This window comes from Oncorhynchus nerka, linkage group LG19 (assembly GCF_034236695.1).
Source record: "Oncorhynchus nerka isolate Pitt River linkage group LG19, Oner_Uvic_2.0, whole genome shotgun sequence".
NCBI lineage: Eukaryota > Metazoa > Chordata > Actinopteri > Salmoniformes > Salmonidae > Oncorhynchus > Oncorhynchus nerka.
The window spans coordinates 39718842-39733834 of record NC_088414.1 but is presented as its reverse complement, the minus strand read 5'-3'; the positions used below and the strand labels follow the sequence as shown (position 1 = coordinate 39733834).

The following is a 14993-nucleotide window of genomic DNA, read 5'->3' as shown; positions in this document are numbered from 1 at the left end:
GCCTCAAAAATGATACTCCTGTGTAAGGGTCTGCAGCCAATCACAGCCAGCCGCCAGAGAGAAGCAAATGTAACCACAGGACAAGTGACAGAGTTGATGGACACCCTATGTTCAACAATAGACAGAAAGTTCCACAGAATGGAATACGTGCTATCAGAAATCGCTGCACTTGACCCCAGGTTTAAGAAGTTAGCCTTCAGTGATGCCAGAGCGATTGATGAGGCTCTTCAAAGAATAACCTCAGCAGCAGGGAGGGACAGCCCCAGCAGTCAGCTGGCTCAGGCACCAGGGAAACAGGAAGAAGAGGAAACAGATGGAGCAGAAGCACCAGCAGTAGTGCCACAAACATCTGCTGTTTGGATGCTGTTTGACGAGAGAGCAACTGGGTATGCAGCACGAAGGAATCCCTAAGCAGATGCCATAATGGAGGTCCGGTCCTATTTGGAGGATCTGCAGATCCTCTGGGCTGGTGGAAGAACAAGACCTCTGTCTCCCCACGGCTTACTAAAGTCATGACAGGGAGACTGCCTAGTGGCGGATGAACAAACCAGTGATGGGCGTTCCGGCTCTTTTCAGTGAGCAGGTTCGTTCGGCTCACCAAAAAGAGCCGGCTCTTTTGGCTCCCAAACGGCTCTGAGAGGGTCTTCTCGAAAACGGGACAAATAATTACTGAGAGAAGAAACCGCATCAGCCGAAAGTGAGGCAGCTTGCATTTCTGAATGCAAATCTCTCAAAAAAGCAAAATATGGTCAGCATTTCTGTGTGCTGCTGGTTATAACATGGCAATAAAGGAGAGAAAAGAGGGACCAGTTTAATGTTTTAACTGGGATGCTGCAGTTTTGCACGTTAATTATTTTTCTTTGATATGGTGCAATATTCTATTATTATGTTGTTCAGATTGTATTTGTTTTGAATTGTTAGATTGATATGCACTTTGTTTATATACATTAAATGTTATACTTTAAATGCAAATGTTTAATAGCATTCTTTTTCATAACAAACCAATGCATTTCTAAATACATTGTGGTTAAGGTAGAGTATGATTTCATTTAATCATTTAATTAGAATTATTTTAACACCAATCATAGTCAAAACTATCGCAAACTTTATGACTTGAAAAAATACAAAGAGCCGTTTGGTAGCCAAAAGAGCCGGCTCTTTTTGGTGAGCTGAGCCGAACGAACCGGCTCACTGAAAAGATCCGGAACGCCCATCACGCCCATCTGGGGTTACAAGACCTTTATTTCCTCATCACGTGATCTGGAATCGCAGCAGAAAAACAGATATTGCTCGAGACAGAAAACTCCACATAACTCCAAAGACATGACGATCACAGACGTCTCCCGTTGTACGATGGAAGTTATAGAAGTTGAGGAATTCTTGCGGAACCCTCCGCCCGGTTTCACCGTAGAAGCTGGCTACCGATTCGTGAAAAGCGACCCTGAAAACTGCTGCGTGTTCATCGATGACTTCGAGTTATCCAGAGGAGGAAAAGTAGTCTTCCAACACTCGCAGGGAAAGTAAGGAATATGTTCATTTAAAAAGTTTGATACATTAGTCAGCCTTGAAAATATAATTAATTCAGCTGAGCATCAACTTCTTAACTAGCAATCGAAAATGTATCCAACAATTTATTTTCTTTCAGGAAAATCACAGTGCGCAATTTGGGAGATTACACTCGCTTCAGGAAGAACCTAACCTCAAAAAAAATATATATACTGGTGTCTGCATGTGAAAGTAAACCTTCATCGACAGATAAGAAAGCTCCCAAAAACAGAAGAGGTACAACGTTTCACTGTTCTATCTCTAATGGTCATGTAGGCTGCAGCAGCAGACACGGCGTGCTCTGCGCTGTCGTCCATGGTTTTCATAAATGATTTTTCATAACGTTACTCTTTACTGCATCAAATACCAGATTGCATATGTACAGGAGTAAATGTTAGCCTGATCCAGTATATGTGTGTTGGTGGATATCAGCAGTACATAGTTATTAACCATGTAGTGAAACAACAACGTTATTTATTTATTTTTAACCTGGGCTGGCCCTTCCATATGGAGGTTATAATGAGTCACTCCCTGCTTCCCAAATTGTACCGTATTCCCTATATAGTACACTACTGTTGGCCAGGGCTATGGTCAATATATTGTACTATAAAGGGAATATGGTGCTATTTGGGACGTGACCAGTTGCAGGCGGTGCAGAGTGACCTTTTAAGTGTGACTCACAGCCTAATTTAACACAGTGACCTTCACAGGACTGACTGACTCTTTCTGATGCTCTTTCTCTCTCCCTCCCTCCCCAGTGCTCCAGCAGTATGTGGTGTCCATTGATGGCCGTAACCCTCTGATCAAGTGGGAGATTGAGAGAGGCCTGGACAGGACTATCTCCTCTGTGGCTGGGGAGAGCTACAGGGTCGACGTGAGTTTGTCATTTTTTTGTTATTAATTATTGTTATAGATTCTTAGACAAGCTTATTTTCTTTACGCAGCCACCTCTCAAGATGTTGACATTGAAAATGGCATATTCATATTTATTATAATTTTTATATGTAAAGTTGAAATACATTTTTCCCTCTGCTTTTTGTTTTCAGATTGACCTGTGTGATGCGTTGCGAGGCTGGGCAGGGGAGAGTTTCTGTCTCCTAGGCAACAGAGAGGTCACACCCGTGTGGAAGGATACTTGCTTCACCCTGAAATATTACTCGGATGCCCTCTTCGACTTCCCACACTGGCTCGGCTTTAGCAAACGCCATTTCAAGGTCAAATACAATGAATGAATAAGGACTATTTATTTATGAATGTATCTGGAACGTTCCTCTTAGCTACATGATGTATATTCTCTACTGCGGACAGTTTTTACTGCTGAATAATCTGTGTTTCTCTGAATCTTACTTGTGGCCATCAAAGGGTGCGTCACAATAATATCTCTGTCCTCCTGAAGTGTGCACTTGTTCACAACTTCCCACCAATCTAAAAGCATTGAGATATGGTGGACACTCCCACCAGCCCATTGCTCCGCAATATTTCTTATACCGGTCATTTTCTTTCAAATCAGTGAAGGGAATAGATCCACTCTGGGAGGAAGGAGGTGATTGGGCCATAGCTAGGGTGTCCACTCTGGGAGGGAGGAAGGAGGTGATTGGGCCATAGCTAAGGTGTCCACTCTGGGAGGGAGGAAGGAGGTGATTGGGCCATAGCTAGGGTGTCCACTCTGGGAGGGAGGAAGGAGATGATTGGGCCATAGGTAGGGTATCCACTCTGGGAGGGAGGAAGGAGATGATTGGGCCATAGGTAGGGTGCTCAATCTGGGAGGAAGTAAAACCAACACATGTTTATTTACTTTGTGATTTCTTCCCTGTAGATCTCCTACCATGGAAGATGAGACCTTAGCAAGAATCAATAATTACTATTTTGACTGGACATAGGCCAAATATGATGATCTATTATATTGACAAGGTAGCCGAGTGACCACTCCTTAACAATGGAAATGCATGTCCTCAATGCTTGAAGGCAACTGAGGTCAGGTGGGACCATACTAGCCAATGAGAGGGCAGATATGCGTGTGAACAACAGGCACAACCAAGTCATTTTTCGCAAAGCTGTCGGCATGCCACCTGCATCCACTTATATCAGTACATTTGAAACAGTCTAAAAATTACAAACTTCTATTGAAATCAAATTAGCCCCATGTATTTCTACACTCATAGACCTCCATACAAAAAGGGTCTTATCTCACACGGACATATTTAGGGCGGTAAAATCCTCTCTCTTCGCCTCTTCCAAGGCCCATGTTTCAGTGGACAGCGACACCTGTCAGTTGAAGTGAGAAGCTGGGATACATGCTCCCTGCTATGCAGGATTCCACCACTGGGAGGAGCTGTTTATCAGTAGACTGGATCATCTCGTTTAGTGTAAGACATGGATGGTCAGTTCAATGCTGCTGCTTTGGGTTGAGAATTGAACCCTCGGCTGCACTGTTATGTCACTGGGAAGATGGAGTAAGCCAGTCGGCAAGAAACTATTGAAAGAACAGCCCAAAAGACTTTACAATAAGTGGTTTTATCAAGTTCATATATACAGGGCCTTCAGAAAGTATTCCCACCCCTTGACTTTTTCTACATTTTGTTGTGTTACAGCCTGAATTTAAAATGGATTAAATTGAGTTTTTGTTACTGACCTACACACAATACCCCATAATGACAAAGTGGAAGGATGTTTTTAGATAATAAAAAAAAAAAATCTAATTAATTTTTAAAAAGAGTTTTAAGTATTCAACCTCTTATGGCAAGTCTAAATAGGTTCACAAGTAAACAATCCACATAAGTTTACATGGATTCACTGTGTACAATGATAGTGTTTAACATGACTTTTGAATGACTACCTCATCTCTCTACCCGACACACAATTATCTGTAATGTCCCTCAGTTGAGCAGTGAATTTTAAAAAGAATAATGGGCAAATGTTGCACAACCCAGGTGTAGAAAACTCTTCGAGACGTACCCAGAAAGACAGCTGTAATCGCTGCCAAAGTTGCTTCTACAAAGTATTGACTCGGGAGTATTTCTTTATTTACTTTTCAATAAATTTGGAGAACATTTGTAAAAACAGGTTTTCACTTCATCATTATGGGGTATTGTGTGTATCTGGGTGAGAGGGAAAAAAATCGAATTAATCCATTTTGAATTCAGGCTGTAACACAAAATGTAGAATAATTCAAGAGATATGAATACATTCTGAAGGCTATGTACATTGTTAGAAAACATTTTAAAATGGTGTATGGCGACATGATTTCTAGAACATGGCGACATGATTTCTCGAACATTTGAATGTAGATGTTGAGATGTTTCATGCTCTTCAGATGAAGGGTCACCTTGGACTGACTTTAGAAACTGTTCAAATGTCATTTAGAGGGATAGCTGTGGCATAGCAACATATTTTATACATTTTCAATAGAATTCAATACTATGTAGCTGTTGTGTTTTTATTTCCCAGACAAAAATAAATAAAAAAATAAAGAATATAAAACATGAAATGATTGAGCACAGAAGTGGATAATTGCACCACATTGAATCACCCATCACATCACCACACTTGCTACCCTTGCGCTGTGCAAATACACACAGACACAAAACAGACTTTATAGTCACTTTCAGTAGTACCTCAACACAGACACAAAACAGACTTTATAGTCAATTTCAGTAGTACCTCAACACAGACACAAAACAGACTTTATAGTCAATTTCAGTAGTACCTCAACACACACAAAACAGACTTTATAGTCACTTTCAGTAGTACCTCAACACAGACACAAAATAGACTTTATAGTCACTTTCAGTAGTACCTCAACACAGACACAAAACAGACTTTATAGTCACTGCTGTAGTTCAGGGAATGAGGAGTAGAGCAGAGGCTGCGTTGGTGATCGTTTCCATGGTGTCTTTATAGTCGTTGCCGAGGTAACGCACCAGCAGGAAGTTGAAGATACCCACAATGCACATCAGGATGAGGAAGGCCAGGACGCGTTTCCCAAACAGGAACCCTGGAGTGCTGTCAGACAGAAACACAGTTGATTAGTTGATTAGACAAATACATACTTTGCACACACACACACACTCACCTCTGAGATGTCTGACCCATGTACCCAACAAAGTACTTCTGCCTGGCCACCAGGTAGATGATCCCTGCGAAGGCAGCAGGAGCTGAACACACCAAGATCACAGACAGTGTTAGCTAGATGAAAAGAGAGACTGGGGAATGTTACAGTATCTGTGTGATGATTTACCTTGGTTAAGGCAGAGCCCAGCACACCACATCACTGCTAGGAAGGTAGGGTAGGAATCCATACAGTTACGACTGTGGAGACAGACAAGAGAAACACATGATGAAAACCACAGTTAGGCCTAGATTCAATCAGATCAAGGGTTAACCGGGCGCTAGGAGACACATGCATAGCAGTGTGTTTTGGCGATGTCGGAGGTGTCACTACAGTCCCTGATTCAAATCCAGGCTGTATCACTATCCGGCCGTGATTGGGAGTCCCATAGAGCGGCGCACAATTGGCCGAGCGTTGGCCGGGGTAGGCCGTCATTGTAAATAAGAATTTGTTCTTAACTGAGTTGCCAAGTTATTTAAAGGTTAAAAAGTAATAATCCACACTTGCCCTACTGTGTTAGAAGTTCAGAGCGAGAAAGTGTAGGCTATACAGAAATAATTACGCTCCAACTGAAAAATCATTCAATTAAATAATGATTTCTAGCATCTTAATGGAGGTGTAGATTACAGTTTACATGGGATTTCTGTTGATGTGACTCAGCATAGCCAATGGCAATGCCCGCTTTAGGTATAATTTACATTTTAGTCCTTTAGCAGAGGCTCTTAACCAGATAAGTTATTTTTAAGACAGGAGTCAACCCAACATTCTGACATGTTATTAACAAATAAATACATGATTACATCCCTCACTTCCCCCAGACAACCCCACCCCCAAATGTGTGTGCGTGCCCGTGCGGTGTGTGTGCGATGCGTGTAAATGCTGGTGTTGCAAATACCCCATCTACCCAACCGAGTCCACACGGAAGCCACTTGTGGCTTCGACAGCTCTACCTAAGTTCCACCGCTATGTGGATGTTGGCTAAAGCAGATCTGATTGAAATAGAGCCCTTAGGCTTAGACAGTTTGATGCTGAAATTACAGTGAATACAAACACACACTGAGACTCGACTCGTATGGAGTGTTAGGCTTCTAATCCATACAGTGGAAACTCAGCATTACAGCGCGATTGACATGTAAAGGCAATGTTCTTGCTTTAGCGGAGACTGCGCTCACGGTAAAAGCTACATATGTCGGCTCAATCGGAAATGGCTATTGAAGTTCTATAGCGGAAGCTGTAACGCTTCAAGAATGAATAGAGCCCTGAGTCACGAGAGCCATCGCAAATATTCTGTGGTCAGTAAAATACTCTGTAGTATGCAGTCAGTAAAGTAACAATGATGAAATGGGTTGACAACATCCTCAGCCCTGCTCTCTCACTAGGAAGGAGGAGTGATTGGAGGGAGGGGTGTTGCAATAATAACACCACCTCTTCCTGAAAATACAAAAATATAGTTCCTGTGTGACAGCGCAGCCACACAGCAACTTCCTGAACTTTGTTTTTAATTGCGAAATGTTTCACTTGTGTGTGTGTGTGTGTGTGTGCGTGTGTGTGTTTGTTTGTGTGTTTCTTCACACGCAATGTCAGCCTAACCACCTTAACTTAGTCCTCTCTACAGAGAAGTTGTATTAGTCATATGTACGAGATATGCATGATAGACATCGTCCAATGAAATGCTTACAGGCAGGTTATTTCTGGACAATGCAACAAGGTGAGGAGCAGAGAAAGGGTGTGGGTCCACTGTTTCCTTTTTTAATACAGGAAGTACATCATCGCAACAACAATGGCCTCCAATGAAACAACAGTCCGGATCCTCTGTTCCTTCATGTCTTTATCTACGTTATTCCTTTTTTTGACCAGAATATTTGAAGGAAAGGAGACAAGGAGAGGAAGCCACTTCATACTATTGAGATGCACCCTGTGGGCCGATTTCCTGGTCTGAGATTACAATGGGGCTGTTTCCATTGAGTGTGCCTTTTAGTCCAGGACTAGTTTAACATCTGTACAGGAACCCATTAGAGTCTAACCTCCCCTAAAGACCCAGGGCAGTTCCACACAGTAAGCAGTCTAACCTCCCCTAAAGACCCAGGGCAGTTCCACACAGTAAGCAGTCTAACCTCCCCTACAGACCCAGGGCAGTTCCACACAGTAAGCAGTCTAACCTCCCCTAAAGACCCAGGGCAGATCCACACAGTAAGCAGTCTAACCTCCCCTAAAGACCCAGGGCAGATCCACACAGTAAGCAGTCTAACCTCCCCTAAAGACCCAGGGCAGATCCACACAGTAAGCAGTCTAACCTCCCCTAAAGACCCCAGGGCAGTTCCACACAGTAAGCAGTCTAACCTCCCCTACAGACCCAGGGCAGTTCCACACAGTAAGCAGTCTAAGCTCCCCTACAGACCCAGGGCAGTTCCACACAGTAAGCAGTCTAACCTCCCCTACAGCCCCAGGGCAGTTCCACACAGTAAGCAGAGTCTAACCTCCCCTAAAGACCCAGGGCAGTTCCACACAGTAAGCAGTCTAAACTCCCCTAAAGACCCAGGGCAGTTCCACACAGTAAGCAGTCTAACCTCCCCTACAGCCCCAGGGCAGTTCCACACAGTAAGCAGAGTCTAACCTCCCCTAAAGACCCAGGGCAGTTCCACACAGTAAGCAGTCTAAACTCCCCTAAAGACCCAGGGCAGTTCCACACAGTAAGCAGTCTAATCTCCCCTACAGACCCCAGGGCAGTTCCACACAGTAAGCAGAGTCTAACCTCCCCTAAAGACCCAGGGCAGATCCACACAGTAAGCAGTCTAACCTCCCCTAAAGACCCCAGGGCAGTTCCACACAGTAAGCAGTCTAACCTCCCCTAAAGACCCCAGGGCAGTTCCACACAGTAAGCAGTCTAACCTCCCCTACAGCCCCAGGGCAGATCCACACAGTAAGCAGAGTCTACACCCTATTCCCTATATATCACACTACTGTATGGGCCCTGGTCAACAGTTACGCACTATAAATAGAAAATAGGGTGCTATAACCTGGTCTGGTTGGAGTTTGAGGAAACTCCATGTGATGGTTAGTAATGTTAAGAGAGATGGAAATCACATGTAAAAGGTGACCAGATGGAAGAGAGAGAGGAGACATGGGATATGCAAAACCCTTTGGCAACACAACTAATGTGTAAAGAAACACACGCAGTCTTGTGTGGGTTACAGCATGGCTATTATTAGGTTATGGCTTGATACACGGGGATAGTAGCATTTATGTAAATGAAATAAGCAGTAAAGAAATGATAACCAGCTGGATCAACAGTTAAACACTGTTAAAATGGTACATCCTTGTTTGGGTTATGTGTAATGGTTTTCCTCCTTTTCTGAGGAGGAGGAGTAGGGATGATCGGACCAATATGCAGCGTGGTGAGTGTTCGTCATTTTAATCCATAGCACTGAACACTAAAAATACAAAGTAACAAAAAGAACAACCGAAACAGTTCCGTCTGGTAACTAATACAAAGACAGAAAACAACTACCCACAAATCATAGTGGGAAAACAGGCTGCCTAAGTATGGTTCTCAATCAGAGACAACGATAAACAGCTGCCTCTGATTGGGAACCATACCAGGCCAAACACAGAAATACACAAATATAGAACAACACATAGAATACCCACCCCAACTCACGCCCTGACCAAACTAAAATAGAGACATGAAAAAGGAACTAAGGTCAGGACGTGACATTCTGAATACACAGGGAAAGAATATAATTGTACATTGTGTGTGTGTGTTTTTTATATTTATTTATTTAATTTAATCTTTATTTAACCAGGTAGGCCAGTTGAGAACAAGTTCTCATTTACAACTGCGACCTGGCCAAGATAAAGCAAAGCAGTGTGACCAAAGACAACACCACAGAGTTACACATAAACAAACGTTTAGTCAATAACACACAAGAAAGGAAAAATATATGTACAGTGTGTGCAAATGTAGAAGAGTAGGGAGGTAGACAAGAAATAGGCACTAGAGGCGAAAATAATTACAATTTATAATTAATACTGGAGTGATAGATGTACAGATGATGATGTGCAGGTAGAGATACTGGGGTGCAAAAGAGCAAGAGGGTAAGTAATAATAGCGTGCTACGGGTGGGTGTTGCTATGGTGACCAGTGAGCTGAGATAAGGAGGGGCTTTTCCTAGCAAAGACTTGTAGATGACCTGGAGCCAATGGGTTTGGCGACGGATATGTAGTGAGGACCAGCCAACGAGAGCATACAGGTTGCAGTGATGGGTAGTATATGGGGCTTTGGTGACAAATCGGATGGCACTTTGATAGACTGCATCCAATTTGCTGAGTAGAGTGTTGGAGGCTATTTTGTAAATGACATCGCCGAAGTCAAGGATCAGTAGGATAGTCAGTTTTACGAGGGTATGTTAGGCGGCATGAGTGAACTAGGCTTTGTTGCGAAATAGGAAGCCGATTCTAGATTTCATTTTGGATTGGAGATGCTTAATGTGAGTCTGGAAGGAGAGTTTACAGTCTAACCAGACACCTAGGTATTTGTAGTTGTCCACACATTCTCGGTCAGAACCGTCCAGAGCAGTGATGCTAGTCGGGCGGGAGGGTGCAGGCAGCAAACGGTTGAAGAGCATGCACTTAGTTTTACTAGCATTTAAAAGCAATATTTTCATTCCAGGATTTGGTTTAATGTGTGTCTGGGAAAAATGGTGTGTGTGTGTGGGTGTGCGTGTGTGTGTGAAAGTTGAACCTCGGCAAGACGGAGCTGCTCTTCCTCCCGGGGAAGGACTGCCCGTTCCATGATCTCGCCATCACGGTTGACAACTCCATTGTGTCCTCCTCCCAGAGCGCTAAGAACCTTGGCGTGATCCTGGACAACACCCTGTCGTTCTCAACTAACATCAAGGCGGTGGCCCGTTCCTGTAGGTTCATGCTCTACAACATCCGCAGAGTACGACCCTGCCTCACACAGGAAGCGGCGCAGGTCCTAATCCAGGCACTTGTCATCTCCCGTCTGGATTACTGCAACTCGCTGTTGGCTGGGCTCCCTGCCTGTGCCATTAAACCCCTACAACTCATCCAGAACGCCGCAGCCCGTCTGGTGTTCAACCTTCCCAAGTTCTCTCACGTCACCCCGCTCCTCCCGCTCCCTCCACTGGCTTCCAGTTGAAGCTCGCATCCGCTACAAGACCATGGTGCTTGCCTACGGAGCTGTGAGGGGAACGGCACCTCAGTACCTCCAGGCTCTGATCAGGCCCTACACCCAAACAAGGGCACTGCGTTCATCCACCTCTGGCCTGCTCGCCTCCCTACCACTGAGGAAGTACAGTTCCCGCTCAGCCCAGTCAAAACTGTTCGCTGCTCTGGCCCCCCAATGGTGGAACAAACTCCCTCACGACGCCAGGACAGCGGAGTCAATCACCACCTTCCGGAGACACCTGAAACCCCACCTCTTTAAGGAATACCTAGGATAGGATAAAGTAATCCCTCTCACCCCCTCCCCTGAAAAGATTTAGATGCACTACTGTTCCACTGGAGGTCATAAGGTGAATGCACCAATTTGTAAGTCGCTCTGGATAAGAGCGTCTGCTAAATGACTTAAATGTAAATGTAAATGTAAAGTTACTTACTTGGCGCAGGACACTCTCTCAAAAGCAGTTTTGTTGTTGTGCTCTTTACCCTCCCTCTCTACCTTTGTTGCAAAGAAAGCTGGAAATAACATGACAGATAAAACACCAACAGTTCAGAAATGTATTTTATCGTCGATCAGAGAAGTGAAGAAAAAGACTTGGTTATCAAGTGATATACAGTCATTTAAAAGTAAGGCATAGTATTCAATTCAAAGCATCAAACGAGAGGTTAAATGATAAATACATTTTACAGTATGAAAATCAAAGAACACTACACCACTACTAATGTCTGTAATAAATCACATAGTAAGCTACTTTACAATGTGAGTAAATCCTCCAAGGGTCACCATTTATAAAGATATTATTTATCTCAATGGGACTTCCTGGTTCAAACAAAAAATATATTACATTTGTAGTCTCTTACCTGAGATAGGGCCCGTTTCCCAAACGCAGATTAAGCCTAGTCCTGGACTAAAACATCGGCATTGAAAGTGATTTTTATACCAGGATTAGGTTTAATGTGTGTCTTTGGAAAAGACCCATAAAGTTACATTATTCTCTCGCTGACAATGACAATGCAAGTAACTTCGCCACAGTTGTCTTTTTGCCCTCCTTTCTATACACATATTATTAATGTAAATAGGACATCCTAGTTTAAATCAAATAAAAAATGTAGTCAAACATTTAAAAAAATATTTAAAAAAAATAATAATAATAACCTAAATAATGTATATAAAGTGTATTAATTATCTTACCATTCTGTAGGACGCTAATGAGAGTGACGATGACCAAGAGAAAGATGTGTTCCACCACTATGGACAACATGACGACTCAGAACGGAGGGACAGATAGAACGGAGGGACAGATAGAACAGAGGGAGGACAGGCTTATTGAATATAAGGATAGAGGAGGAGGGACACCAGTTATAACTCTCTCTGTGTCTGTCTCACACACGCACACATTCTCTCTCTCTCTCTCTCTTTGCACTTCCTGTTAGACTGTCCGTTTTTTTCTCAGTTTTTATGCAAACTATTTCTCAGACATGATTTCCTTACTGATGTGTGTATTGGTAACGGAGCTCCCTCACCTCTCCGTCATGATTACTTCATTGTTGTAGTACATTCAAAACCCCATTGATGACAAACAAATTCATACTCCCATATGGTCTAGCGGTTAGGATTCCTGGTTTTCACCCAGGCGGCCCGGGTTCGACTCCCGGTATGGGAACGAGTATTTTTCTTACTAGTCTTCTTACCAATAAATCGTTTTATAGGCGATTCAATTTACTTACATATTTTTACAATTATGCTTTTAATGCATGCATGACGTTCCAATTTGCGAGGAGTATTCTGCGTTAGTAACCGTAAAATAGTCGAGAGAACATCCCATACATCAGCCTAGCTAGTACTGACTGTTACACATGTATAATTTATGTCAATAAATTAAACAAAACATTGATTCCTCCAACTGATAAAATACCTTCTTTGATAATAATTTACATACTGTAGCTAGATAGAACCAGAGATTGATAATAATTTACATACTGTAGCTAGATAGAACCAGAGATTGTAGAGAAAGCGAGACACCACACTCCGTAATTCTTTCTGGTCTACTTATTTCCCTCGCCCCGCGGAGCAGGTGCCCCCAGGGCGAGATATGTCACTGGCAAAAAAATATGGTCGGGGCGGATGGGGCGAGCGGGAGGGGACAATAAGTAGACCAGAGCCAGCTATTAATTCAATTTAAGGGCTTTATTGGTATGGGAAACATATGTTAACATTGCCAAAGCAAGTGAAGTAGATAATAAACAAAAGTGCAATAAACAATACAAATTTACAGTAAACATTACACATACAGAATTTCCAAAAGAATAAAGACATTTCAAATGTCATATTATGTCTATTTACAGTGTTGTAACGATGTGCAAATAGGTAAAGTACAAAGGGAAAATATATAAACATAAATATTAGTTGTATTTACAATGGTGTTTGTTCTTCACTGGTTGCCCTTTTCTTGTGGCAACAGGTCACAAATCTTGCTGCTGTGATGGCAAGCTGTGATATTTCACCCAGTAGATATGGGAGTTTTTCAAAATTGTGTTTATTTTTGAATTCCTTGTGGGTCTGTGTGATCTGAAGGATATGTATCTAATATGGTCATACATTTGGCAGATTAGGAAGTGCAGCTCAGTTTCCACCTCATTTTGTGGGCAGTGAGCACATAGCCTGTCTTCTCTTGAGAGTCAGGTCTGCCTACGGCGGCCTTTCTCAATAGCAAGGCTATGCTCACTGAGTCTGTACATAGTCAAAGCTTTCCTTAATATTGGGTCAGTCACAGTGGTCAGGTATTCTGCCACTGTGTAGTCTGTTTAGGGAAAAATAGCATTCTAGTTTGCTCTGTTTTTTTGTAAATTATTTTCAATGTGTCAAGTAATTATCTTTTTGTTTTCTCATGATTTGGTTGTGTCTAATTGTGTTGCTGTTCTGTGGGGTCTGTTTGTTTGTGAACAGAGCCTCAGGACCAGCTTGCTTAGGAGACTTCTCCAGGTTCATCTCTCTGTGATGGCTTTCATATGGAAGGTTTGGGAATCGCTTCCTCTTAGATGGTTGTAGAATTTAACAGATCATTTCTGGATTTTGATCATTAGCGGGCATCAGCCTAATTCTGCTCTGCATGCATTATTTGGTGTTTTACGTTGTACACAGAGGATATTTTTTGCAGAATTCTACATGCAGTCTCAATTTTGTGTTTATCCCATTTTGTGAATTCTTGGTTAGTATGTATAGTTTTTTTGTGTACTCTAGGGGCTGCAGTATTGTGTACTCTAGGGGCTGCTCTAGTATTTGTGGTCCTGGCGACTGGACATTTTTTGGAACACCATTATTTTTGTCTTACTGAGATTTACTGTCAGGGCCCAGAAGATGTAGGGGCTGCAGTAGGCCCTCCTTGGTTGGTAACAGAAGCACCAGATCATCAGCAAACAGTAGACATTTGACTTCAGATTCTAGTAGGGTGAGGCCGGGTGCTGCAGACTATTTTAGAGCCTTCGCCAATTCGTTGATATGTATGTTGAAGAGGGTGGGGGCTTAAGCTGCATTCCTCTCTTTTGCATAGTATGAGTATGCCAGATATTATGGAGGACCCGCGAGCACATGTGGGAAAAGCAGGCTCACGCGAAAGAGGTAACGCCCACTTACACATACAAGAACCTTGAAAAAAAAAAAAACAGGATAAACTCTTATTTATCTACCATCTTTGGTAGAATATTGAAAAACTGAAGTTGGGTAAATGGACATGGTCTTTAGGGAGCGCATTAGCACTATAGAAGAGCCTGCTATAGTGAAGTAAAGTATGCTATTTGTAGCGTCACTACTAGTGAAATTGTATTACCAGTAAACAGGCGGTGGTGAAACTACTTACCAAACAATGTATATTCAGTACAATTTATCACCCTGTAATGAGACCACAACTACAAAGCTACATCACCACATTTTCATATCTTTCCCTTCATTTTAGTTTAGTAAAGTCTGTATACTTTCCTGCAGGTTGCTGATGATTCTTAGCCTGGGTATCACTACCTGTCTATTGTGCCATCATGCCACAGGAGTTGGCATGATAGCACATACCTATCTGGGACCAGGCTAGTTCATTTCTCACAACTCTCCCCAAGAACAATTTATTCTAGATTCTAGAAATTGTCAATATGGAGCATTTTGCCT

At 42.7% G+C, this 14993-nt stretch overlaps 2 protein-coding genes and 1 non-coding gene across 3 annotated transcripts; 2 read left to right on the top strand and 1 right to left on the bottom strand.

The window, feature by feature from the left end:
* Positions 1–1231: 1231 nt before the first annotated feature.
* On the top strand, positions 1232–5032 carry LOC115146863 (mesenteric estrogen-dependent adipogenesis protein). Its single transcript, XM_029688880.2, has 5 exons — positions 1232–1520; positions 1646–1782; positions 2304–2419; positions 2592–2759; positions 3362–5032. The coding sequence occupies exons 1-5, from the start codon at positions 1324–1326 to the stop codon at positions 3380–3382; spliced, it is 639 nt and encodes a 212-aa protein (XP_029544740.1). The 5' UTR covers positions 1232–1323; the 3' UTR covers positions 3383–5032.
* Positions 4968–12205, bottom strand: LOC115146864 (arachidonate 5-lipoxygenase-activating protein-like). Its single transcript, XM_029688882.2, has 5 exons — positions 12030–12205; positions 11275–11353; positions 5783–5853; positions 5618–5699; positions 4968–5547 (listed from the first exon to the last, which is right to left on the bottom strand). The coding sequence occupies exons 1-5, from the start codon at positions 12097–12099 to the stop codon at positions 5385–5387; spliced, it is 465 nt and encodes a 154-aa protein (XP_029544742.1). The 5' UTR covers positions 12100–12205; the 3' UTR covers positions 4968–5384.
* Positions 12206–12429: 224 nt separating this feature from the next.
* On the top strand, positions 12430–12501 carry trnae-uuc (transfer RNA glutamic acid (anticodon UUC)). The gene has a single exon. It is a non-coding gene; the product is annotated as a tRNA-Glu (tRNA).
* The last annotated feature ends 2492 nt before the right edge of the window (positions 12502–14993 follow it).

Excerpts from the sequence above, each read along its gene's own strand:
- LOC115146863 (XM_029688880.2), top strand. The coding sequence starts at position 1,324 with ATGACGATCACAGACGTCTCCCGTTGTACGATGGAAGTTATAGAAGTT. Across the intron at positions 1,783-2,303 it reads AGCTCCCAAAAACAGAAGAG|TGCTCCAGCAGTATGTGGTG; the intron begins GTACAACGTTTC and ends CTCCCTCCCCAG. Across the intron at positions 2,420-2,591 it reads GGGAGAGCTACAGGGTCGAC|ATTGACCTGTGTGATGCGTT; the intron begins GTGAGTTTGTCA and ends TTTTGTTTTCAG.
- LOC115146864 (XM_029688882.2), bottom strand. The coding sequence starts at position 12,099 with ATGTTGTCCATAGTGGTGGAACACATCTTTCTCTTGGTCATCGTCACT. Across the intron at positions 11,354-12,029 it reads CATTAGCGTCCTACAGAATG|CTTTCTTTGCAACAAAGGTA; the intron begins GTAAGATAATTA and ends TGTTATTTCCAG. Across the intron at positions 5,854-11,274 it reads GAGAGAGTGTCCTGCGCCAA|TCGTAACTGTATGGATTCCT; the intron begins GTAAGTAACTTT and ends CTGTCTCCACAG.